Consider the following 27,243-nt stretch of genomic DNA (forward strand, 5'->3'; position numbering starts at 1 on the left):
TCCCAAATCTTCTAGGCTAATAGGGAAGCCATCTTTTCAATTGTATAATCACTAATCCCCTTCTGAATTTCGGAGAGGTAATGTTTTCTGTTTCATTTGCTTATTGTTTAGCCCCTCAAATTCCCTAGGTTTTTGTGGAAAGGGGTTCACAACAGTGAACAGTAATTCACTGATGACTAAGGCCTCATTCAGATCTCCGATTTTCTCATGATTGAGGAAAACAGACAGGTTATTTTCAGCAGACTGTGGTCTGAGAATTATCAGTTTTTCTAGTATGTGTGGGGAAAAAAAACAAGTTTCTCCACCTTTTCATTTCTGACAGTCTGTGAAAATCAAACCGCATTCTGATGTCATCTAAGTGAGATCCGATTTTTTTCCTGAACCCATTGACTTTTGATCCATGATTTTTTGCAGACCTCTTGTCATGTATCTGCTTTCGAACCCTTGAGAAGTGTTTTTTGGTAATCTTCTCTATCAGCTAATCTGCAGGTTTAATAGCATTATTATGCTGCCTGGTGCCTGCAGGCAGCTTAATGCAGTGGGGAGAAAATTAACTTTATTCTCCCCGCCAGCATTCAGTTTCAGTCATGGGGGTGGTGCCGATTTGGTCACCGCTCTGAGTCTACAGAGCGGCCGCTGTAACCTCGCCACCAACGCTGGCTCTACTTTGAGGCCGGCTGCCAGTCAGGGTCGGGGACTCGGTTACAACAGCCGCTCTGTTCACTAAGAGCAATGACTGAACCGGCGCCGCTTCCGCCTTCATGCATTCCGTTATCTCCGGTGCAACACTATTCCTCCAACCTCATCCTTGTCTATTAATGCTGGATGTGTCCTTCTGACTCCGGCCACACTGAGCAGGCACAGTGCACAGGCACAGTCTATACTGGCTTCAGACAGCAGTACGCATCCAGCATTATATCATAGATATACTGTATATATGTATGTCTACTGATCCGGTGCATGAATACCCTTAGAATGAAAACAGTGACATACAAGGATTGTGCATAGTAGCCTACAGACCGTGTCAGGTCGGAGTCGTTATACTGATTACAATGATACCTTGCTTGATGAAATTCGTCTTGTGATTGTTGTTTAATCTATATTTTCAGTTTTAAGTTAATAATATGCTCGTGCTCCGGGGCGGCCTGTGGGGGTCTTCATATGGTGCTCTGATAAGGTATTCATAATGCAGACTGCCGATAGGTCACTGGTGCCTTAGTATCCTACCCCCTATTTTACATACTGTATATAATATGTTTTGGAGAAAAAACACTCACATTCAGCAGGCAGGTGGTGGCCCTGCAGCATGATCATATCTATAATGTGCTGTTAATTATTCTATTTGCTGATAAAAGTTTATTCAGAGAAAAACAAATTCTCTCAAAATCGCGCCTGCGCAGTAGCATCTATCAACAATCCAATAGATGCTACTGTGCAGGCACCGCCGACGCCACTTCGCTAGAGGAAAAAAATCTCCACGAAGTTGGCGCTGACGGCGCCTGCGCAGTAGCATCTATCGGATCGGATGGGGTATGAATACTTTTTCAAGGCACTGTATATATCTGTGTGTGTATATATATATCTATATATAGATATATAGATATACACTGCTCAAAAAAATAAAAGGACTGCTTAAACAAAAGAATATAACTCCAAGTAAATCAAACTTCTGTGAAATCAAACTGTCCACTTAGGAAGCAACACTGTTTGACAATCAATTTCACATGCTGTTGTGCAAATGGAATAGACAGCAGATGGAAATTATTGACAATTATCAAGACCCACTCAATAAAGGAGTGGTTCTGCAGGTGGGGACCACAGACCACATCTCAGTACCAATGCTTTCTGGCAGATGTTTTGGTCACTTTTCAATGTTGGTTGTGCTTTCACACTCGTCGTAGCATGAGACGGACTCTACAACCCACACAAGTGGCTCAAGTAGTGTAGCTCATTCAGGATGGCACATCAATGCGAGCTGTGACAAGAAGGTTTGCTGTGTCTGTCAGCGTAGTGTCCAGAGGTTGGAGGCGCTACCCGGAGACAAGCCAGTACACCAGGAGACGTGGAGGTAGCCGTAGGAGGGCAACAACCCAGCAGCAGGACCACTACCTCAGCCTTTGTGCAAGGAGGAACAGGAGGAGCACTGCCAGAGCCCTGCAAAATGACCTCCAGAAGGCCACAAATGTGCATGTGTCTGCACAAATGGTTAGAAACCCACTCCATGAGGATGGTCTGAGTGCCCGACATCCACAGATGGGGGCTGTGCTCACAGCCCAACACCATTCATTACGCTTGGCATTTGCCACAGAACACCAGGATTGGCAAATTCGCCACTGGCGCCCTATGCTCTTCACAGATGAAAGCAGGTTCACACTGAGCACATGTGACAGACGTGAGAGTCTGGAGATGCCGTGGAGAGCGATCTGCTGCATGCAACATCCTTCGGCATGACCGGTTTGGCAGTGGGTTAGTAATGGTGTAGGGGTGGCATTTCTTTGGAGGGCTGCACAGCCCTCCATGTGCTCACCAGAGGTAGCCTGACTGCCATTAGGTACCGAGATGAGATCCTCAGACCCCTTGTGAGACCATATGCTGGTGCGGTTGGCCCTGGGTTCCTCCTAATGCAGGACAATGCCAGACCTCATGTGGCTGGAGTATGTCCGCAGTTCCTGCAAGATGAAGGCATTAAAGCTATGGACTGGCCCGTCCATTCCCCAGACCTGAATCTGATTGAACACATCTGGGACATCATGTCTCGCACCATCCACCAACGTCACGTTGCACCACAGACTGTCCAGGAGTTGGCGAATGCTTTAGTCCAGGTCTGGGAGGAGATCCCTCAGGAGATCATCCGCCGCCTCATCAGGAGCATGCCCAGGTGTTGTAAGGAGATCATACAGGCACATGGAGGCCACACACACTGCTGAGCATCATTTCCTTGTCTTGAGGCATTTCCACTGAAATTAGATCAGCCTGTAACTTCATTTTCCACTTTGATTTTGAGCATCATTCCAATTCCAGACCTCCATGGGGTATTAGTTGTGATTTACATTGATCAATTTTAGGTTTTATTGTTCTCAACACATTTAACTATGTAATGAATAAAGATTTATAACTGAAATATTTCATTCAGTGATATCTAGGATGTGGGATTTTAGTGTTCCCTTTATTTTTTTGAGCAGTGTATATTAAGTGTATGTTCAGGGTGAGTGATTACATTCTGCAATTTATTTTATTGTGTTTACATTTTCTGCTGTTCACGATTATCCCTACAAAGCTAAAGAGTTCCCAAAAGGTCAACGCTTTATCTTTGAGTGCAATTACTGGTGAAGACGTGTAAATTAGTGTAGATTTTGCTAATCCCGTCAAGTGGATTAAAGATTCTGGAACCAACTTGTGTGACATAGAAAATCCTTCATAGTTTATCTTCCACAGCTTGTGTATGTCACTTCGGCATTGCCACTAGCCATAGATATTTTATAAATACATAATTCTACCTTTTTGAGTTATATATATATATATATATATATATATATATAATTCACAAAAGTAGAATTATTTATTTATAATACGGCTATGCATAATGCCGGTTATTGTATTATGCCACCCCCACAACATAATTCCAGGAGAAGGACCAGTGTGATGTTTCCATCTGAAGGCCTCTTCATGGTGTTGCCCACTTGGTCTTCAGACCAATCTCCAACTATGATTGTATCAAGACAAAAGAGGGACTCATTACTGAAGAGGATAAACCTTGAATCCAGCCTCCATTGCTGTCTTGGTCTGCACCATTGCAGTGGTATGGAGTCAGTGGAGCCCCTGTAGCTGGACTTTGATTCATAGCACAATGTTGTGCAAACGCCCTTTGATGGTTTGTCCAGGTCCGTCCCCCATCCTCTGGAATTCCACACCTCAACACATCCGATTATCCACCACCCTCGGATCCTTCAGACGGAACCTGAAAACCCATCTCTTCAGGAAAGCTTACGGCCTGCACTGACCCCGCTGCCTCTAGAAACAAATAGAAAAGAAGCCACTACACAAATGTTCGCACACCACCTGATACGTATCAAAAGAGAACAACTTTAATGGGTAACACAGCAATAAAAACAGTTAAAACCAATACAACAAAACTCCCCCCGTCAGGTCCAAAATGCTCACAAATGTATATGTAAATATGCTGCATAAAACATATGACAATAGAACCGGCTGTGTTCACAATAAGGCACCATGTAATGTCACCTGGGATAGCATCATAAAGAACCGGGCATCCAGAGGGTCAGTGCCCCAATGCCCCGCACGATAAACTCAGAGGGGGGAGGGAGAAGGAGGACGACGAACCCCAACCCCGTAAATGAAACCCCCTAAAGAGTCCAAACTACTGAAACGTAGAGTATGTAAACGCTAAAGGCATCTAATAATGCTGTGGAATGTAAACAGGGATCATAATGCCTGGACACATGCTCTGAGCAGACCCCTAGGCTACCATGCTAGGTGCCTCACTAGCCATATAGTCACCTTCGGTAAGAACACACAGCCGCAAGTGGAGCAGGACCGACACGGGGGAGGACCCAACGCGTGTCGCGGTTACTCAGACCGCTTCGTCAGGGGAAAGTGCTTACCCTGTAGAAACCTGTGTCCTTATATGCAGCTGCCGGTGGTCAGAAGGCGCCCGCACGTGTGCGCCGCCATGGACCGGAAGTGGCGTGTCAAGAGAGGAAAGACAGCCCGCGCCTGCGCAGACGATAGAAATGATGATGGAAGGGCAGACGTCTCTGCCCACGGAGTTCCAATGCGCACGCGCCGGAAATAACCAGCGGTTCGCATCGCAACCTCAGCAGGGCCCCCCCCGGGGACGCGAGAGAGGGCGAACTGTGGCGTCACTGGTAGATAGGCGGTACATGTGAAAGGCGTGAGATACTCTATGCGCCGAGTGGAATCGGCATGTGGATACTTACCACCCGCTCCTACCAAGCTGTACGGAGGAAAAACAATGATTTAGACTTAGTAAGTAAACAGTAACAAAATTATTATGCTATACACAGTTCAAAAAATGCCCAAGTGAGCACACCCATAGTCCATATGTGGCACAGTCTCAGGCAAGCCGCAGCCATGCCCGTGAATCCCATCCTCCAGATGACACGCCATCAGCGGCTCTTGATCCATCCAATCCTGATCAGGGATATAAATCGTCCATTTGACCCCTCCTGAGCAGTGTCTATAATACCTTGTATAGCCCAAAGAGAAAATAACGCGTCAGCCGCCAGCTTAGTGTCCTGGAGACCTAATCTCCACACGACCCCCACTGCCCAGGAGATCCAATGAAAGCCCTAATCAATCACCAAATTAAGTGTCCTGGAGAACTGTACTCCTAATGACCACCTCAGCCCAGGAAGCCCGTGAAATGCAGGTCCTCATTGATACCGTGGGGTGCTGTGGAATTGAGTAGATAAATCCACCGTGACTCGACTTGTAAAAGCCGCTTGTGTAGGGAGCCACCTCTGCCCGAAGATCTGATCTGCTCCAAGCCTACCATCCTGATGTTGGCACAACTGCCACCATGATGGTGCAAAAAATGTGCGGCAACCGTGCTCAGCGTCTTGCCTTTTCTGACGTCCACAGATGCCGTGTTGATGGTGGATAAATGGCTCTGCATCCTTCGTCGCAATTCTTGCGAGGTTTGACCTACATAAATGCAAGGACACGGGCAGATCAGAGCATATACCACATGAGCAGATTTGCAATTAATGTAAGCCCTTAACTTATACTCCTTTCGATCCACAGGATTGCAAAATGAGTCCCGGACAGGGCGCATATAGGGGCAGATACTGCAGTCGCCACACGGGAAGGAACCCCTCAAGACCATACCCCGATTGAGCCTCCTAGTGGGTCTCCTATAGTGACTCCGGGTCAATAAGTCCTTGAAATTAGGGGCCCTTTTGGCCGTGATGAGAGGTCGAACACTAATAACCTGAGAGGTAAGTGGATCAGAGGCCAGGATCCTCCAGTGACTATTTAAGATCTTACTCATCTCTGGCCAATGGGTATGATACCCCGTGATGAACCGCACGTATTTGTCTGGTACTCTCCTATTGGCCACCAATAGAGAGTCTTGTGACTGTCCACTGGCCCTCTGATAGGCCCGTGAAATACATTTTTTGGGGTAATACCTGGACTTGAATTTAGCCGTAAGGTCCTTCGCTTCCCTCTTGAAATCCGAGTCCTGAGTACAGTTACGTCTGGCCCTGAGGAATTGGCCAGTCGGAACCCCCTCTCTTGTGTGTTTGGGGTGAAAGCTCCGATAGTCCAAAAACCCCGTGACAGCTGTGGGCTTCCGATAGAGACGTGTGGAGATCAAGCCTCCCCGGCAGCTAACCTCCAGGTCCAGAAAATTCACTGCAATAGAAGAGAACTGGTAGGTCAAGAAAATATTACACGAGTTGTTGTTGAGGAACCCCATAAACTGGGAAAGTTCCTCAGGGGAACCTGACCAAATGAAAAAAACATCATCAATAAAGCGTGACCACCGTCGCACTCTGTTCTTAAACAAGTCAGAGACGAACACAAACGTAGCTTCCCACCACCCCAAAAAAAGATTTGCAAACGAGGGGGCGCAACGAGCCCCCATGGCCACACCCGAGGTCTGTAAATAAAACACCCGGTCAAATAAGAAAAAATTGTGCCTCAATACAAAATCTAGCAAATCAATAATAAAGGAGTCGTGTAATCTATCCGAGTCTATCTGCTGGTCAATGAAGGAGAGGACGGCCCGCATCCCATCATCATGGTTAATATTGGAATAGAGTGACTCTACATCACAGGTGACCATAAGGTCACCTGGATCCAGTGCCACCCCTTTATAGACATTGATGAAGTGTGAAGAGTCTCTAATGTAAGATGGAAGCGCCGTTACCAGGGGTTGCAAAAAAAAGTCGATATACCCACATGCCCTTTCGCACATACTGCCCCTACTGGAAACTATTGGGCGACCCGGGGGTTTAGTGGTACTCTTGTGGATCTTAGGTACCATATAGAACGTTGGTGTAATGGGTTGATCCACCCAGATAAAATCCCTCTCATGATAATTAATAATTCCGAGCTCAAAAGTCTTGTCAAGTAACGCTCTCAACTTGACAGAAAACACCCCAGTAGGGTCAGAGGGCAGTTTGCGATAGAAGTGGGAATTGTTTAGCTGCCCGTGTGCTTCCTCAAGATACATCTGATGGGGCCAAAGGACGATGTTACATAGTAACATAGTAACATAGTTAGTAAGGCCGAAAAAAGACATTTGTCCATCCAGTTCAGCCTATATTCCATCATAATAAATCCCCAGATCTACGTCCTTCTACAGAACCTAATAATTGTATGATACAATATTGTTCTGCTCCAGGAAGACATCCAGGCCTCTCTTGAACCCCTCGACTGAGTTCGCCATCACCACCTCCTCAGGCAAGCAATTCCAGATTCTCACTGCCCTAACAGTAAAGAATCCTCTTCTATGTTGGTGGAAAAACCTTCTCTCCTCCAGACGCAAAGAATGCCCCCTTGTGCCCGTCACCTTCCTTGGTATAAACAGATCCTCAGCGAGATATTTGTATTGTCCCCTTATATACTTATACATGGTTATTAGATCGCCCCTCAGTCGTCTTTTTTCTAGACTAAATAATCCTAATTTCGCTAATCTATCTGGGTATTGTAGTTCTCCCATCCCCTTTATTAATTTTGTTGCCCTCCTTTGTACTCTCTCTAGTTCCATTATATCCTTCCTGAGCACCGGTGCCCAAAACTGGACACAGTACTCCATGTGCGGTCTAACTAGGGATTTGTACAGAGGCAGTATAATGCTCTCATCATGTGTATCCAGACCTCTTTTAATGCACCCCATGATCCTGTTTGCCTTGGCAGCTGCTGCCTGGCACTGGCTGCTCCAGGTAAGTTTATCATTAACTAGGATCCCCAAGTCCTTCTCCCTGTCAGATTTACCCAGTGGTTTCCCGTTCAGTGTGTAATGGTGATATTGATTCCCTCTTCCCATGTGTATAACCTTACATTTATCATTGTTAAACCTCATCTGCCACCTTTCAGCCCAAGTTTCCAACTTATCCAGATCCATCTGTAGCAGAATACTATCTTCTCTTGTATTAACTGCTTTACATAGTTTTGTATCATCTGCAAATATCGATATTTTACTGTGTAAACCTTCTACCAGATCATTAATGAATATGTTGAAGAGAACAGGTCCCAATACTGACCCCTGCGGTACCCCACTGGTCACAGCGACCCAGTTAGAGACTATACCATTTATAACCACCCTCTGCTTTCTATCACTAAGCCAGTTACTAACCCATTTACACACATTTTCCCCCAGACCAAGCATTCTCATTTTGTGTACCAACCTCTTGTGCGGCACGGTATCAAACGCTTTGGAAAAATCGAGATATACCACGTCCAATGACTCACCGTGGTCCAGTCTATAGCTTACCTCTTCATAAAAACTGATTAGATTGGTTTGACAGGAGCGATTTCTCATAAACCCATGCTGATATGGAGTTAAACAGTTATTCTCATTGAGATAATCCAGAATAACATCCCTCAGAAACCCTTCAAATATTTTACCAACAATAGAGGTTAGACTTACTGGCCTATAATTTCCAGGTTCACTTTTAGAGCCCTTTTTGAATATTGGCACCACATTTGCTATGCGCCAGTCCTGCGGAACAGACCCTGTCGCTATAGAGTCCCTAAAAATAAGAAATAATGGTTTATCTATTACATTACTTAGTTCTCTTAGTACTCGTGGGTGTATGCCATCCGGACCCGGAGATTTATCTATTTTAATCTTATTTAGCCGGTTTCGCACCTCTTCTTGGGTTAGATTGGTGACCCTTAATATAGGGTTTTCATTGTTTCTTGGGATTTCACCTAGCATTTCATTTTCCACCGTGAATACCGTGGAGAAGAAGGTGTTTAATATGTTAGCTTTTTCCTCGTCATCTACAACCATTCTTTCCTCACTATTTTTTAAGGGGCCTACATTTTCAGTTTTTATTCTTTTACTATTGATATAGTTGAAGAACAGTTTGGGATTAGTTTTACTCTCCTTAGCAATGTGCTTCTCTGTTTCCTTTTTGGCAGCTTTAATTAGTTTTTTAGATAAAGTATTTTTCTCCCTATAGTTTTTTAGAGCTTCAATGGTGCCATCCTGCTTTAGTAGTGCAAATGCTTTCTTTTTACTGTTAATTGCCTGTCTTACTTCTTTGTTTAGCCACATTGGGTTTTTCCTATTTCTAGTCCTTTTATTCCCACAAGGTATAAACCGCTTACACTGCCTATTTAGGATGTTCTTAAACATTTCCCATTTATTATCTGTATTCTCATTTCTGAGGATATTGTCCCAGTCTACCAGATTAAGGGCATCTCTAAGCTGTTCAAACTTTGCCTTCCTAAAGTTCAATGTTTTTGTGACTCCCTGACAAGTCCCCCTAGTGAAAGACAGGTGAAACTGCACAATATTGTGGTCGCTATTTCCTAAATGCCCAACCACCTGCAGATTTGTTATTCTGTCAGGTCTATTAGATAGTATTAGGTCTAAAAGTGCTGCTCCTCTGGTTGGATTCTGCACCAATTGTGAAAGATAATTTTTCTTGGTTATTAGCAGAAACCTGTTGCCTTTATGGGTTTCACAGGTTTCTGTTTCCCAGTTAATATCCGGGTAGTTAAAGTCCCCCATAACCAGGACCTCATTATGGGTTGCAGCTTCATCTATCTGCTTTAGAAGTAGACTTTCCATGCTTTCTGTTATATTTGGGGGTTTGTAACAGACCCCAATGAGAATTTTGTTACCATTTTTCCCTCCATGAATTTCAACCCATATGGACTCGACATCCTCATTCCCTTCGCTAATATCCTCCCTTAAAGTGGACTTTAGACAAGACTTTACATAGAGACAAACCCCTCCTCCTCTCCGATTTTTACGATCCTTTCTAAACAGACTGTAACCCTGTAAGTTAACTGCCCAGTCATAGCTTTCATCTAACCATGTCTCGGTTATTCCCACTATGTCAAAGTTACCTGTAGATATTTCTGCTTCTAGTTCTTCCATCTTGTTTGTAAGGCTTCTGGCGTTTGCGAGCATGCAGTTTAGAGGATTTTGTTTTGTTCCAATCTCCTCACTGTGGATTGTTTTAGAAATGTTCTTACCTCCCTTCTGAGTATGTTTTCCTGGGTCGTCTTTGTTCGAGTCTAATGTTTTTCTTCCCGTCCCCTCTTCTTCTAGTTTAACGCCCTCCTGATGAGTGTAGCGAGTCTTCTGGCGAATGTGTGTTTCCCAGGTTTGTTGAGGTGTAGTCCGTCTCTGGCGAGGAGTCCATCATACCAGTAATTCACACCGTGGTCCAGGAATCCAAATCCTTGTTGTCTGCACCATCGTCTTAGCCAGTTGTTTGCATCAAGGATCCTGTTCCATCTCCTGGTGCCATGCCCATCTACTGGAAGGATAGAAGAAAAAACTACCTGTGCATCCAGTTCCTTTACTTTCTTCCCCAACTCTTCAAAGTCCTTGCAGATTGTCGGTAGGTCCTTCCTTGCCGTGTCATTGGTGCCAACATGTATCAGAAGAAATGGGTGGACGTCCTTGGAGCTGAAGAGCTTTGGTATCCTATCGGTCACATCCTTGATCATCGCACCTGGAAGGCAGCATACTTCTCTTGCAGTTATGTCCGGTCTGCAGATGGCTGCTTCTGTGCCTCTCAGTAGTGAGTCTCCCACCACCACCACTCTTCGTTGCTTCTTGGCTGTACTTTTTGCTGTCACTTGTTGCTGTGTGCCCTTTTCTTTTTTGCTTGCTGGTATTGCTTCATTCTTAGGTGTGCCATCTTCATCCTCTACAAAGATTTGATATCGGTTCTTCAGTTGTGTGGTTGGTGATTTCTCCATGGTCTTCTTGCTTCTTTTGGTCACATGCTTCCACTCATCTGCTTTTGGAGGTTCTCTGACACTTTTTGCACCTTCTGTGACCAGTAGAGATGCTTCTGTTCTGTCTAGAAAGTCTTCATTCTCTTTGATGAGTTTCAAAGTTGCTATTCTTTCTTCCAGACCCCGCACCTTTTCTTCTAAAAGGGCCACTAGTCTACACTTCTGACAGGTGAAATTGGATTCTTCTTCTGGTCGATCTGTGAACATGTAGCACATGCTGCAGCTCACCATGTAGGTTGTAACATCTGCCATGTTGCTCCTAGATCCTGCTGACTTGCTGTGTGTTTTCCTTCTTGTGTAATCTACTCAGCCAAGCTCTCTTGCAATAATGTCCTACAGGCAAAAATTCTGGAATATGCAAATTAGCCTCCTGAAGCTTGAATCCCTGGTTTGGTGATGCTTTCGAAGCAGCTGGTCCCGGCTGTACCCAACGATCTTCTAGCTTAGGGAGACTTCGCTTCTCCCAGAAGGCACCTGGAATATGCAAATTAGCCTCCTGAAGCTTGAATCCCTGGTTTGGTGATGCTTTCGAAGCAGCTGGTCCCGGCTGTACCCAACGATCTTCTAGCTTAGGGAGACTTCGCTTCTCCCAGAAGGCACCTGGAATATGCAAATTAGCCTCCTGAAGCTTGAATCCCTGGTTTGGTGATGCTTTCGAAGCAGCTGGTCCCGGCTGTACCCAACGATCTTCTAGCTTAGGGAGACTTCGCTTCTCCCAGAAGGCACCTGGAATATGCAAATTAGCCTCCTGAAGCTTGAATCCCTGGTTTGGTGATGCTTTCGAAGCAGCTGGTCCCGGCTGTACCCAACGATCTTCTAGCTTAGGGAGACTTCGCTTCTCCCAGAAGGCACCTGGAATATGCAAATTAGCCTCCTGAAGCTTGAATCCCTGGTTTGGTGATGCTTTCGAAGCAGCTGGTCCCGGCTGTACCCAACGATCTTCTAGCTTAGGGAGACTTCGCTTCTCCCAGAAGGCACCTGGAATATGCAAATTAGCCTCCTGAAGCTTGAATCCCTGGTTTGGTGATGCTTTCGAAGCAGCTGGTCCCGGCTGTACCCAACGATCTTCTAGCTTAGGGAGACTTCGCTTCTCCCAGAAGGCACCTGGAATATGCAAATTAGCCTCCTGAAGCTTGAATCCCTGGTTTGGTGATGCTTTCGAAGCAGCTGGTCCCGGCTGTACCCAACGATCTTCTAGCTTAGGGAGACTTCGCTTCTCCCAGAAGGCACCTGGAATATGCAAATTAGCCTCCTGAAGCTTGAATCCCTGGTTTGGTGATGCTTTCGAAGCAGCTGGTCCCGGCTGTACCCAACGATCTTCTAGCTTAGGGAGACTTCGCTTCTCCCAGAAGGCACCTGGAATATGCAAATTAGCCTCCTGAAGCTTGAATCCCTGGTTTGGTGATGCTTTCGAAGCAGCTGGTCCCGGCTGTACCCAACGATCTTCTAGCTTAGGGAGACTTCGCTTCTCCCAGAAGGCACCTGGAATATGCAAATTAGCCTCCTGAAGCTTGAATCCCTGGTTTGGTGATGCTTTCGAAGCAGCTGGTCCCGGCTGTACCCAACGATCTTCTAGCTTAGGGAGACTTCGCTTCTCCCAGAAGGCACCTGGAATATGCAAATTAGCCTCCTGAAGCTTGAATCCCTGGTTTGGTGATGCTTTCGAAGCAGCTGGTCCCGGCTGTACCCAACGATCTTCTAGCTTAGGGAGACTTCGCTTCTCCCAGAAGGCACCTGGAATATGCAAATTAGCCTCCTGAAGCTTGAATCCCTGGTTTGGTGATGCTTTCGAAGCAGCTGGTCCCGGCTGTACCCAACGATCTTCTAGCTTAGGGAGACTTCGCTTCTCCCAGAAGGCACCTGGAATATGCAAATTAGCCTCCTGAAGCTTGAATCCCTGGTTTGGTGATGCTTTCGAAGCAGCTGGTCCCGGCTGTACCCAACGATCTTCTAGCTTAGGGAGACTTCGCTTCTCCCAGAAGGCACCTGGAATATGCAAATTAGCCTCCTGAAGCTTGAATCCCTGGTTTGGTGATGCTTTCGAAGCAGCTGGTCCCGGCTGTACCCAACGATCTTCTAGCTTAGGGAGACTTCGCTTCTCCCAGAAGGCACCTGGAATATGCAAATTAGCCTCCTGAAGCTTGAATCCCTGGTTTGGTGATGCTTTCGAAGCAGCTGGTCCCGGCTGTACCCAACGATCTTCTAGCTTAGGGAGACTTCGCTTCTCCCAGAAGGCACCTGGAATATGCAAATTAGCCTCCTGAAGCTTGAATCCCTGGTTTGGTGATGCTTTCGAAGCAGCTGGTCCCGGCTGTACCCAACGATCTTCTAGCTTAGGGAGACTTCGCTTCTCCCAGAAGGCACCTGGAATATGCAAATTAGCCTCCTGAAGCTTGAATCCCTGGTTTGGTGATGCTTTCGAAGCAGCTGGTCCCGGCTGTACCCAACGATCTTCTAGCTTAGGGAGACTTCGCTTCTCCCAGAAGGCACCTGGAATATGCAAATTAGCCTCCTGAAGCTTGAATCCCTGGTTTGGTGATGCTTTCGAAGCAGCTGGTCCCGGCTGTACCCAACGATCTTCTAGCTTAGGGAGACTTCGCTTCTCCCAGAAGGCACCTGGAATATGCAAATTAGCCTCCTGAAGCTTGAATCCCTGGTTTGGTGATGCTTTCGAAGCAGCTGGTCCCGGCTGTACCCAACGATCTTCTAGCTTAGGGAGACTTCGCTTCTCCCAGAAGGCACCTGGAATATGCAAATTAGCCTCCTGAAGCTTGAATCCCTGGTTTGGTGATGCTTTCGAAGCAGCTGGTCCCGGCTGTACCCAACGATCTTCTAGCTTAGGGAGACTTCGCTTCTCCCAGAAGGCACCTGGAATATGCAAATTAGCCTCCTGAAGCTTGAATCCCTGGTTTGGTGATGCTTTCGAAGCAGCTGGTCCCGGCTGTACCCAACGATCTTCTAGCTTAGGGAGACTTCGCTTCTCCCAGAAGGCACCTGGAATATGCAAATTAGCCTCCTGAAGCTTGAATCCCTGGTTTGGTGATGCTTTCGAAGCAGCTGGTCCCGGCTGTACCCAACGATCTTCTAGCTTAGGGAGACTTCGCTTCTCCCAGAAGGCACCTGGAATATGCAAATTAGCCTCCTGAAGCTTGAATCCCTGGTTTGGTGATGCTTTCGAAGCAGCTGGTCCCGGCTGTACCCAACGATCTTCTAGCTTAGGGAGACTTCGCTTCTCCCAGAAGGCACCTGGAATATGCAAATTAGCCTCCTGAAGCTTGAATCCCTGGTTTGGTGATGCTTTCGAAGCAGCTGGTCCCGGCTGTACCCAACGATCTTCTAGCTTAGGGAGACTTCGCTTCTCCCAGAAGGCACCTGGAATATGCAAATTAGCCTCCTGAAGCTTGAATCCCTGGTTTGGTGATGCTTTCGAAGCAGCTGGTCCCGGCTGTACCCAACGATCTTCTAGCTTAGGGAGACTTCGCTTCTCCCAGAAGGCACCTGGAATATGCAAATTAGCCTCCTGAAGCTTGAATCCCTGGTTTGGTGATGCTTTCGAAGCAGCTGGTCCCGGCTGTACCCAACGATCTTCTAGCTTAGGGAGACTTCGCTTCTCCCAGAAGGCACCTGGAATATGCAAATTAGCCTCCTGAAGCTTGAATCCCTGGTTTGGTGATGCTTTCGAAGCAGCTGGTCCCGGCTGTACCCAACGATCTTCTAGCTTAGGGAGACTTCGCTTCTCCCAGAAGGCACCTGGAATATGCAAATTAGCCTCCTGAAGCTTGAATCCCTGGTTTGGTGATGCTTTCGAAGCAGCTGGTCCCGGCTGTACCCAACGATCTTCTAGCTTAGGGAGACTTCGCTTCTCCCAGAAGGCACCTGGAATATGCAAATTAGCCTCCTGAAGCTTGAATCCCTGGTTTGGTGATGCTTTCGAAGCAGCTGGTCCCGGCTGTACCCAACGATCTTCTAGCTTAGGGAGACTTCGCTTCTCCCAGAAGGCACCTGGAATATGCAAATTAGCCTCCTGAAGCTTGAATCCCTGGTTTGGTGATGCTTTCGAAGCAGCTGGTCCCGGCTGTACCCAACGATCTTCTAGCTTAGGGAGACTTCGCTTCTCCCAGAAGGCACCTGGAATATGCAAATTAGCCTCCTGAAGCTTGAATCCCTGGTTTGGTGATGCTTTCGAAGCAGCTGGTCCCGGCTGTACCCAACGATCTTCTAGCTTAGGGAGACTTCGCTTCTCCCAGAAGGCACCTGGAATATGCAAATTAGCCTCCTGAAGCTTGAATCCCTGGTTTGGTGATGCTTTCGAAGCAGCTGGTCCCGGCTGTACCCAACGATCTTCTAGCTTAGGGAGACTTCGCTTCTCCCAGAAGGCACCTGGAATATGCAAATTAGCCTCCTGAAGCTTGAATCCCTGGTTTGGTGATGCTTTCGAAGCAGCTGGTCCCGGCTGTACCCAACGATCTTCTAGCTTAGGGAGACTTCGCTTCTCCCAGAAGGCACCTGGAATATGCAAATTAGCCTCCTGAAGCTTGAATCCCTGGTTTGGTGATGCTTTCGAAGCAGCTGGTCCCGGCTGTACCCAACGATCTTCTAGCTTAGGGAGACTTCGCTTCTCCCAGAAGGCACCTGGAATATGCAAATTAGCCTCCTGAAGCTTGAATCCCTGGTTTGGTGATGCTTTCGAAGCAGCTGGTCCCGGCTGTACCCAACGATCTTCTAGCTTAGGGAGACTTCGCTTCTCCCAGAAGGCACCTGGAATATGCAAATTAGCCTCCTGAAGCTTGAATCCCTGGTTTGGTGATGCTTTCGAAGCAGCTGGTCCCGGCTGTACCCAACGATCTTCTAGCTTAGGGAGACTTCGCTTCTCCCAGAAGGCACCTGGAATATGCAAATTAGCCTCCTGAAGCTTGAATCCCTGGTTTGGTGATGCTTTCGAAGCAGCTGGATGTTGCCCCCCTTGTCTGCCTCTCTGATGAGAAACTCATCATTGTTGCTGAGACCCAGTAAGACCTTGTGCTCCTGGCTGGTCAAATTGACGCCAACCACCGGTCTGCCAGATAACGCCTCTATATCCTGCTTGACCAGCTCGAAAAAAATCTTGACCGCAGGAATAGTGGAGAGAGAAGGACAAACCATGGACCTATTTCTGTGGGGAAACCGTGGCCTACCTCTGGGAGAATCACCTTCATCCAATAAGTCCAGAAGGTCCCGAAACACTTCCTGCTCAATACGATCAGGACCTGACGAGGAGTTAGGTTGATTGTGTAGGACCTGTAGCGTGATTTTCCTACAAAAGAGAAACAAATCCTTGATCAACGTAAACTTGTCCATCTTCTGGGATGGCGAAAAGGTCAGACCCCTTTTAAGAACCGACAACTCAATGGTACTGAGAGGATAACTGGACAGATTAATGATTTGGAGAGAATCGTTAGTAGTAGAGCTATCATACTCACGGGCTTCACTGGTGAACTGTGTGGTCATTAGTGATTCTTCCTCCGTTGGTTGTAAGACATTGGCCTGCGGTTCCTGTTCCTGGTGATCCGCGTGAACAGGCCTACGTCTCCTCCGCCCACGCCTGGTCCTGAGCCTGTGTCTGGCTCGCTTTCCGCGGAGGATAAAAAATCACTAGACAAGTGACCATCAGGGGATGAAGAATTCTGCACCGGTTTACTGGCACGGGGTTTGACATTTCTGTCCCGTCGCTGATTTCCCTGATGTCTCCAATGAAAAACTGCCTTGCGCTCAAAATCAGATTTATCCCTTAGAAATTTAGACCTCTTCTTGTCCATAATTTCTCTGTCGAATTTGTCAAGGACCTCTTTGAGTTTGGCCCTGAAGGGTTGGATTTGAGATGCCTCATCAAATTTGCTAAGGTCATTCTCAAGTCTTCTAATCTCCAATTTTACCTGGTTGAGCAGATCTCTATCATGTGTGATCAGGAGATTAATCAGTATCTGCGAACACCGCAAAAGGCCCCCCTCCCAAGTGATTCGGAAACTGTCCGAGGGTTCCCAGGCGGGAAAGATGGAGACCCTCAGACCCCTGGGTACCAAATTCAATTTGAGGTACTCCTCCAAGCACCTGATGTTCCATAATAATTTGATCCCCTGTTTCTGGGCCGCCATGAGCTGTGTAGTAACCCGCGTGAATTCAGATTCCGGACCACTGGGGGTGTGATCCGTGAAGGCGGCGGAGGCAGCGACCCTCCACGCAGCCTCTCTGGCTTCCCAATCCATAGCACGCCACCGGAACACGCGTCCACCTGACCACCGGAATAAAAAAGACCGTAAAGAATCAATAAGTAAAAAAGAGTCACTATAGACCGTGTGCTGCCAAGCCCAAGAAAGACATCAAATGATGCCTAGAAACAAGCAACATAACATAGCACAACAGCTGGCGCACTCCTGAATATATGTAAATGTAACTTGGGGGTGGGGGTGCAGAACCAGTGGCTGGAAAGTACTACTAGAAACAAATAGAAAAGAAGCCACTACACAAATGTTCGCACACCACCTGATACGTATCAAAAGAGAACAACTTTAATGGGTAACACAGCAATAAAAACAGTTAAAACCAATACAACAAAACTCCCCCCGTCAGGTCCAAAATGCTCACAAATGTATATGTAAATATGCTGCATAAAACATATGACAATAGAACCGGCTGTGTTCACAATAAGGCACCATGTAATGTCACCTGGGATAGCATCATAAAGAACCGGGCATCCAGAGGGTCAGTGCCCCAATGCCCCGCACGATAAACTCAGAGGGGGGAGGGAGAAGGAGGACGACGAACCCCAACCCCGTAAATGAAACCCCCTAAAGAGTCCAAACTACTGAAACGTAGAGTATGTAAACGCTAAAGGCATCTAATAATGCTGTGGAATGTAAACAGGGATCATAATGCCTGGACACATGCTCTGAGCAGACCCCTAGGCTACCATGCTAGGTGCCTCACTAGCCATATAGTCACCTTCGGTAAGAACACACAGCCGCAAGTGGAGCAGGACCGACACGGGGGAGGACCCAACGCGTGTCGCGGTTACTCAGACCGCTTCGTCAGGGGAAAGTGCTTACCCTGTAGAAACCTGTGTCCTTATATGCAGCTGCCGGTGGTCAGAAGGCGCCCGCACGTGTGCGCCGCCATGGACCGGAAGTGGCGTGTCAAGAGAGGAAAGACAGCCCGCGCCTGCGCAGACGATAGAAATGATGATGGAAGGGCAGACGTCTCTGCCCACGGAGTTCCAATGCGCACGCGCCGGAAATAACCAGCGGTTCGCATCGCAACCTCAGCAGGGCCCCCCCGGGGACGCGAGAGAGGGCGAACTGTGGCGTCACTGGTAGATAGGCGGTACATGTGAAAGGCGTGAGATACTCTATGCGCCGAGTGGAATCGGCATGTGGATACTTACCACCCGCTCCTACCAAGCTGTACGGAGGAAAAACAATGATTTAGACTTAGTAAGTAAACAGTAACAAAATTATTATGCTATACACAGTTCAAAAAATGCCCAAGTGAGCACACCCATAGTCCATATGTGGCACAGTCTCAGGCAAGCCGCAGCCATGCCTGTGAATCCCATCCTCCAGATGACACGCCATCAGCGGCTCTTGATCCATCCAATCCTGATCAGGGATATAAATCGTCCATTTGACCCCTCCTGAGCAGTGTCTATAATACCTTGTATAGCCCAAAGAGAAAATAACGCGTCAGCCGCCAGCTTAGTGTCCTGGAGACCTAATCTCCACACGACCCCCACTGCCCAGGAGATCCAATGAAAGCCCTAATCAATCACCAAATTAAGTGTCCTGGAGAACTGTACTCCTAATGACCACCTCAGCCCAGGAAGCCCGTGAAATGCAGGTCCTCATTGATACCGTGGGGTGCTGTGGAATTGAGTAGATAAATCCACCGTGACTCGACTTGTAAAAGCCGCTAGTGTAGGGAGCCACCTCTGCCCGAAGATCTGATCTGCTCCAAGCCTACCATCCTGATGTTGGCACAACTGCCACCATGATGGTGCAAAAAATGTGCGGCAACCGTGCTCAGCGTCTTGCCTTTTCTGACAATTGCCTTTTCTGACATTTACGGGGTTGGGGTTCGTCGTCCTCCTTCTCCCTCCCCCCTCTGAGTTTATCGTGCGGGGCATTGGGGCACTGACCCTCTGGATGCCCGGTTCTTTATGATGCTATCCCAGGTGACATTACATGGTGCCTTATTGTGAACACAGCCGGTTCTATTGTCATATGTTTTATGCAGCATATTTACATATACATTTGTGAGCATTTTGGACCTGACGGGGGGAGTTTTGTTGTATTGGTTTTAACTGTTTTTATTGCTGTGTTACCCATTAAAGTTGTTCTCTTTTGATACGTATCAGGTGGTGTGCGAACATTTGTGTAGTGGCTTCTTTTCTATTTGTTTCTAGTAGTACTTTCCAGCCACTGGTTCTGCACCCCCACCCCCAAGTTACATTTACATATATTCAGGAGTGCGCCAGCTGTTGTGCTATGTTATGACCCCGCTGCCTCCTCACCACCGCCAGATCTGCCGCACCCCCGACCTTCTGTCTCTTCCCATTATCCCATAGAATGTAAGTCTGCAAGGGCAGGGTCCTCTCCTCTCTGTACCAGTCTGTCATCATAAATTTGTTTACTGTAAACGATATCTATAACTCTGTATGTAACCCCTTTCTCATGTACAACACCATGGAATTAATGGTGATATATAAATAAATAATAATAATTCTGTTTGATGCTTTAAGTTTGGTATGTAATTCCTAACTTCCCTTTAAGTGCCGAATGGCATTGAGGAAGAAACGTAACTTCAGTCCTACTCCTTGGTAGTGGTATATATACATGAACTGGACCCCTCTAATCTACATTATTGGTGCAATAACAGTTCGATGTTACATTGGAAAAATGGCCAAACCACTGGTTCCATGACCAAATCAAAATGTCCCAGGAGCCATTTTTCAATACAATTTCAAGCCGCATGTTGCAGTTGCTCTTATGAGCAGCCTGTGTGGTCTAAATGTGCTACCATTGACTGCAGTGTCTCTGGATTTGTCTCCCATTAGGCCCATATTGGACATAGTTTGTCAGCAATTGCAAAGAGAGCTGCCAGCAGCGGATGTTGATGATTTGAGTGCCAAAGTGCATTCAGCATGGCAGAACTTTCCTCAGTCAACCATTAATAGCCTCATTGATAGCAGCCAAGGCATATCTCTGTGTATATTTCTACTCGTGGTACTCACACTCGATACTGAATAGTTTTTACATTTTGTTTATATTTTTTCATCATTAGCATATCATTAAAATGTCTATCCTGTGATTTCCAGAATTGCACAACTTTTCATTTCTGTATATGTATTTGAGTGTGTGCCTGTGCATACATACTGTGAACCTAGAACCTAGAATATAAGACATAATTTCAGTTGTTTCACACTTTTTGGTTAAGTATATAATTCCACATGTGTTAATTCATAGTCTTGATGCCTTCAATGTGAATGTACAACTTTCATAGTCATGAAAATACAGAAAAATCTTTAAATGAGAAGGTGTGTCCAAACTTTTGGTCTGTACTGTATGTATGTATATATATATATATATATATATATATATATATATATATACACATACACACACACACACGGGAAAACATGTATTTAGTCAGCCACCAATTGTGCAAGTTCTCCCACTTAAAAAGATGAGAGACTCCTGTAATTTACATCGTAGGTAGACATCAACTATGAGAGTCAAAATGAGAAAACGAATCCAGAAAATCACATTGTCTGATTTGGCAAGATTTATTTAGCAAATTATGCTGAAAAATAAGTATTTGGTCATTAAAAGAAGTTAATCTCAATATTTTGTTATATATCCTTTGTTGGCAATGACAGAGGTCAAACGTTTTCTGTAAGTCTTCACAAGGTTGGCACACACTGTCGGTGGTATGTTGACCCATTACTCCATGCAGATCTCTTCTAGAGCAGTGATGCTTTGGGCCTGCACTGCGCAAAACGGACTTTCAACTCCCTCCAAAGGTTTTCTATGGAGTTGAGATCTGGAGACTGGCTAGACCACTCCAGGACCTTCATATGCTTCTTATGAAGGCACTCCTTCGTTGCTCTGGTGGTGTGCTTGGGATTATTATCATGCTGAAAGACCCATCCATATTTCATCCTCAGTGTCCTTGCTGATGGAAGGTTTGCACTCAAAATCTCATGATACATGGCCCCATTCATTCTTTCATGTACACGGATCAGTCGTCCTGGTCCCTTTTTCAAAGCTACAGCTCCAAAGCATGATGTTACCACCCCCATGCTTCACAGTAGGTATGGTGTTCTTTGGATGCAACTGAGCATTATGTCTCCTCCAAACACGACATGTTTTGTTTCTACCAAACATTTCTACTTATGTTTCATCAGACCATATGACATTCTCCCAATACTCTTCTGGATAATCCAAATGCTCTCTAGCAAACTTGAGGCGGGCCCGGACATGTACTGACTTAAGCAGGGGGACCCGTCTGGCACTGCAGGATCTGAGTCCCTGGCGACGTAGTACGTTACTGATGGTAGCCTTTGTTACGGTGGTCCCAGCTGTATGCAGGTCATTCACTAGGTCCCCCCGTCTGGTTCTGGGATTTTTGCTCACCGTTCTTGTGATCATTTTGACCCCGCGAGGTGAGATCTTGCATGGTGCCCCAGATCGAGGGAGATTTTCATTCATCTTGTATGTCTTCCATTTTCTTAATATTGCTCCCCCAGTTGATTTAATCACACTAACCTGCTTGCTTATTGCAGATTCAGTCTTCCCAGCCTGGTGCAGGGCTACAATTTTGTTTCTGGTGTCCTTCAACAGCTCTTTGGTCTTCACCATAGTGGAGTTTGGAGTGTGACTGTTTGAGGTTGTGGACAGGTGTCTTTTATAATGATAACAAGTTCAAACAGGTGCCATTACTACAGGTAATGAGTGGAGGACAGAGGAGCCTCTTAAAGAAAAAGTTACAAGTCTGTGAGAGCCAGAAATCTTGCATGTTTTTAGGTGACCAAATACTTATTTTCCACCATATTTTGCAAAAATAAATCTTGCCAAATCACAGAAGGTGATTTTCGGGATTTGCTTTCTCATTTTGAATCTCATAGTTGTGGTCTACCTATGATGTCAATTACAGGCATCTCTCACCTTTTTAAGTGGGAGAACTTGCACAGTTGGTGGCTGACTAAATACAGTACAGACCAACAATAATTTGAACACAGCTTCTCACTTAAAGATTTTTCTGTATTTTCATGACTATGAAAATTGTAAATTCACACTGAAGGCATCAAAACTATGAATTAACACATGTGGAATTATATACTTAACAAAAAAGTGTGAAACAACTGAAAATGTCTTATATTCTAGGTTCTTCAAAGTAGCCACCTTTTGCTTTGATGACTGCTTTGCACACTCTTGTCATTCTCTTGATGAGCTTCGAGAGGTAGTCTCCGGAAATGGTCTTCTATTAATCTTGAAGGAGTTCCCAGAGATGCTTAGCACTTGTTGGCCTTTTGCCTTCACTCTGCAGTCCAGCTCACCCCAAACCATCTCGATTGGGTTCAGGTCTGGTGACTGTGGAGGCCAGGTCATCTGGCGTAGCACCCCATCACTCTCCTTCTTGGTCAAATAGCCCTTACACAGCCTGAAGGTGTGTTTGGGGTCATTGTCCTGTTGAAAAATAAATGATGGTCCAACTAAATGCAAATCGGATGGAATAGCATGCCGCTGCAAGATTCTGTGGCAGCCATGCTGGTTCAGTATGCCTTCAATTTTGAATAAATCCCCAACAGTGTCACCAGCAAGCACTCTCACACCATCACACCTCCTCCTCCATGCTTCACGGTGGGAACCAGGCACGTAGAGTCCATCCATTCACCTTTTCTGCATCGCACAAAGACACGGTGGTTGGAACCTAAGATCTCAAATTTGGACTCATCAGGCCAAAGCACAGATTTCCACTGGTCTAATGTCCATTCCCTGTGTTCTTTAGCCCAAACAAGTCTCTTCTGCTTGTTGCCTGTCCTTAGCAGTGGTTTCCTAGCAGTTATTTTACCATGAAGGCCTGCTGCACAAAGTCTCCTCTTAACAGTTGTAGAGATGTGTCTGCTACTACAACTCTGTGTGGTATTGACCTGGTCTCTAATCTGAGCTATTGTTAACCTGCGATTTCTGAGGCTGGTGACTCGGATAAACTTATCATCAGAAGCAGAGGTGACTCTTGGTCTTCCTTTCCTGGGGCGGTCCTCATGTGAGCCAATTTCTTTGTAGCGCTTGATGGTTTTTGCAACTGCACTTGGGGACACTTTCAATGTTTTCCCAATTTTTTGGACTGACCTTCATTTCTTAAAGTAATGATGGCCCCTTGTTTTTCTTTACTTAGCTGCTTTTTTCTTGCCATAATGCTAATTCTAACAGTCTAGTCGGTGGACTATCAGCTGTATATCCACCAGACTTCTGCACAACACAACTGATGACCCAACACCATTGAAGGCAAGAAATCCCACTTATTAACCCTGACAGGGCACACCTGTGAAGTGAAAACCATTCCCGGTGACTACCTCTTGAAGCTCATGAAGAGAATGCCAAGAGTGTGCAAAGCAGTCATCAAAGCAAAAGGTGGCTACTTTGAAGAACCTAGAATATAAGACATATTTTCAGTTGTTTCACACTTTTTTGTTAAGTATATAATTCCACATGTGTTAATTCATAGTTTTGATGCCTTCAGTGTGAATTTACAATTTTCAAAGTCATGAAAATACAGAAAAATCTTTAAATGAGAAGGTGTGCCCAAACTTTTGATCTGTACTGTATGTGTATATATATATATATATATATATATATATAAATATATATATATATATATATATATATTTACAGTATATATATATATATATATATATATGTATATATACTTTTATATATAATAAAAGGATACAGAGCAAATATATTTTAGTAAATCTATGACTTCTCTTAGCAGGTAAGGTGTTGGCACCCATCCTAAATACTAGCTGGATCTTTGTATTGTTTGGCATTTAATAACCATAAGTTATAAATGGAAAGACTGTGAAAAGGTTTGTGTAGCTATAAATATGAAATAAGACACAGAGGATTAAACAAACGCTGTCCTACCTACACACAGGTGTCTTTGTCTTTACTATTCAAGGTGGAATACTGTGATCCTTCAACATTTCTGCAAAAATGACAAAGCAAAAACTTTAGGTGGACAGATTGTACACCCAAGACTTCTTGAGAATGACAGAACATCTGTGTTTGTTTCTACAGGAAGGATGCCAGTGCCTTTGCGGAACCTTCAACAAATGGCCATTTATTTGGGTGTAGTGTCAGGAGGAGGATGTGCCATGATGTATTATTTGATTCAGAGTAAGTGGACTATGCTGCTCACACAGTATTTGATAGTTCTCTTCCGTTCTTGTATGCTCCAGATTTTTACATTGTCTGCTTATTTGTAGACACATTGATCAATTCAAAGTTTAAATCTTTATTTCCTTTCGGGAAGTTACTGTGTTGTCTACTGCTTGATACATAGTAAAATCTAACAGATGGTTATTTTGCTGTTTAATAGCCTATTGTGTCATATTCCTCTGCCTCCTCCCCCCACCATTACACCCACCCAAGGTGGTTCCACTTATTAAATATTTGTCATATATTGCATGATTGTCATAGGGAACACTAGTGATCACAAACCATAGTCTTACTGAATAATGCATTTATTACTGTAACACAATATCCAATACACATGTGGGAAAGTATACTGTACCTTTAGGACAGGAACGTCTAACAGTTGATTGTTGCAGGCCTGGCAGCAGAAACCCATGGAGATCAGCTGGTTTCACCAGGGAAAGCATCTGCCAGCTGCACACTTCTCCTGCTGCTCCACTAGTTGTAGAAATGTGGTATCACATGGTGTTTGTTCCTAGGGCATAAGTGCAGGGATTACCTTTATGAGTCCACCCCTTAGAAGTAACTAAACTTTTTTTAAAGATTTGATATGTTATGGCGACCATTGAGTAGTTTTGTGGATGTCAAAAACATAGCATCTTACAGTTTCAGCAAAGTAGAAAGGATTTATAGAAATCTCACGCCCACTGTGGTTTTTTCTTAACTCTGCATGAACTGACCTGAGGTGTGTATATCAAATCCACAACATGTCAATGTCTCTTGCGGGTACGCTGAGTTTTATCTTCAGATTTTCCCCATAGATTTGCTTTAGATGCGGAAAATCCACGGGTGAAAAACGCACCAGCGCTTGCAAAAAAATTATCAAAGCCAAATACTATAAAGTATCAAAAAGCAGGCAGCTTTGTTTAAATCATGACACACCAACAAGAGACAAAAACGCATTCAACAATGTGATGAAGAAAGAAAACGCAAGTAGCTTAATTTACAAGATAGGTGCAGAAATGATGCAACAATAAAAGCTCATCATGAGAACATGGCCTAACTATGCAAGGAGCAGTTCTGATCAATTTCGTTAACTTGCAGCTGGTTTCATGTAGGATAGGATGCACTGATGCTTTAAAACTAGTGATGAGCGAATATACTCGTTACTCGAGATTTCTCAAGCACGCTCGGGGGTCCTCCGAGTATTTTTTAGTGCTCGGAATTTTAGTTTTTCTTACCGCAGCTGAATGATTTACATCTGTTAGCCAGCATAAGTACATGTGGGGGTTGCCTGGTTGCTAGCCCAGCCGAATAGTATATTGCCCAGCGACGTAGTATATTGCCCAGCTTTTTGAAACGCCATACACTCTGTGCAGAATTATTAGGCAAGTTGTATTTTAGAGGATTATTTTTAGTACTAGACGGTGGCCCGATTCTAACGCATCGGGTATTCTAGAATATGCATGTCCACGTAGTATATTGCCCAGCCACGTAGTATATTGCCCCGACACGTAGTATATTGCCAAGTAACGTAGTATATTGCCTACAACAACAAGAAAGAAATGTCACACTATATACAATGGGGATCACCAATTAAATAGTGTATAAATTGCTTTTAAATCCTTTATTTTGTCAGCCTAGAAAAACACAAAACAGCACATCACACTTAAAAACATTTAAAAACAAAATAAGACATCAAAGAGGCTCCTAATAAGGAAAACCTCCCCCTTGACATGTAGCACAATAGGTATAATAGGATATCACATATTACAGATGGTATAAATATCAGAGGTACATAGTTACAATAAGGTCATGTATAATATATAGTTTTGCTGGTAATTTATAACAATAAAACAGTATATAGTCAAGAAACTAAACAAATTGTCTCTAACCCAGCTAGCAGCACTTTAGAAGAGAGTATATCTATTGCAATAATGTCATGTAAAATTATACTAGTAATTGTAACAACAACAATAAATCAGTATATAGTCAGGGAACTAGTCCAATAACTATCTGACCCAGCTCGCAGAACTTGGAAAGAGTATACCCATGAAATAACACATACACCTGCTACGAGTAGATACCTAGAAAACTGTGGCCAATTTGATGGTAATAGTAGTGACCAAGATACAGAAAGAATAATAAATGTCAGATATTACCTAGGTAGACATAGCTATTCATAATGAGTCCCCTCAAAAAGAGGGGGGAACCACATCTGATGTAAAATAACAAACCAAACGTAATGAACCTATAATACCAAAATATACTATCAAAAATCAAAAGGGCAACCTCAGAGCGATATGCATTATTTCAAATATACTTTGCCCCATATACAGAGTGGGTGTTCCAGAGGTATAATAAGACCCCTTGCCAGTATACAAGGTTCCCTCACAACCAGGTATACACCCAAGTGTTAAGCTGAGTATATGTTAGAGATGAAAAAAAGAAGGAAAACCTCCCTCAGCTATGCATAGCAAAAAATGCTGCCACGCTAGTAAGAATGGAAATAGTGCTGCAAACAAAACCTGACCATGATACCTATTGCTACAGCGGTACAAGGGGCCAAAGCCTACCCACATAGTACAGTTAGGGCCAGAAATATTTGGACAGTGACACAATTTTCGCGAGTTGGGCTCTGCATGCCACCACATTGGATTTGAAATGAAACCTCTACAACAGAATTCAAGTGCAGATTGTAACGTTTAATTTGAAGGGTTGAACAAAAATATCTGATAGAAAATGTAGAAATTGTACACATTTCTTTACAAACACTCCACATTTTAGGAGGTCAAAAGTAATTGGACAAATAAACATAACC

At 44.9% G+C, this 27,243-nt stretch overlaps 1 protein-coding gene across 3 annotated transcripts in view; it reads left to right on the top strand.

The window, feature by feature from the left end:
- Window positions 1–27,243, top strand: part of COA1 (cytochrome c oxidase assembly factor 1) — a 152,339-nt gene that overhangs the window by 108,128 nt on the left and 16,968 nt on the right. For all 3 annotated transcript variants that reach the window (XM_069730185.1, XM_069730184.1, XM_069730183.1), the window contains one exon: window positions 24,306–24,404. In XM_069730185.1, the coding sequence (XP_069586286.1) occupies window positions 24,311–24,404 (94 nt within the window). In that variant the 5' untranslated portion in view covers window positions 24,306–24,310. The remainder of the gene's footprint in view (window positions 1–24,305; window positions 24,405–27,243) is intronic.

Source organism: Ranitomeya imitator, chromosome 6 (genome assembly GCF_032444005.1).
Source record: "Ranitomeya imitator isolate aRanImi1 chromosome 6, aRanImi1.pri, whole genome shotgun sequence".
Lineage (NCBI taxonomy): Eukaryota > Metazoa > Chordata > Amphibia > Anura > Dendrobatidae > Ranitomeya > Ranitomeya imitator.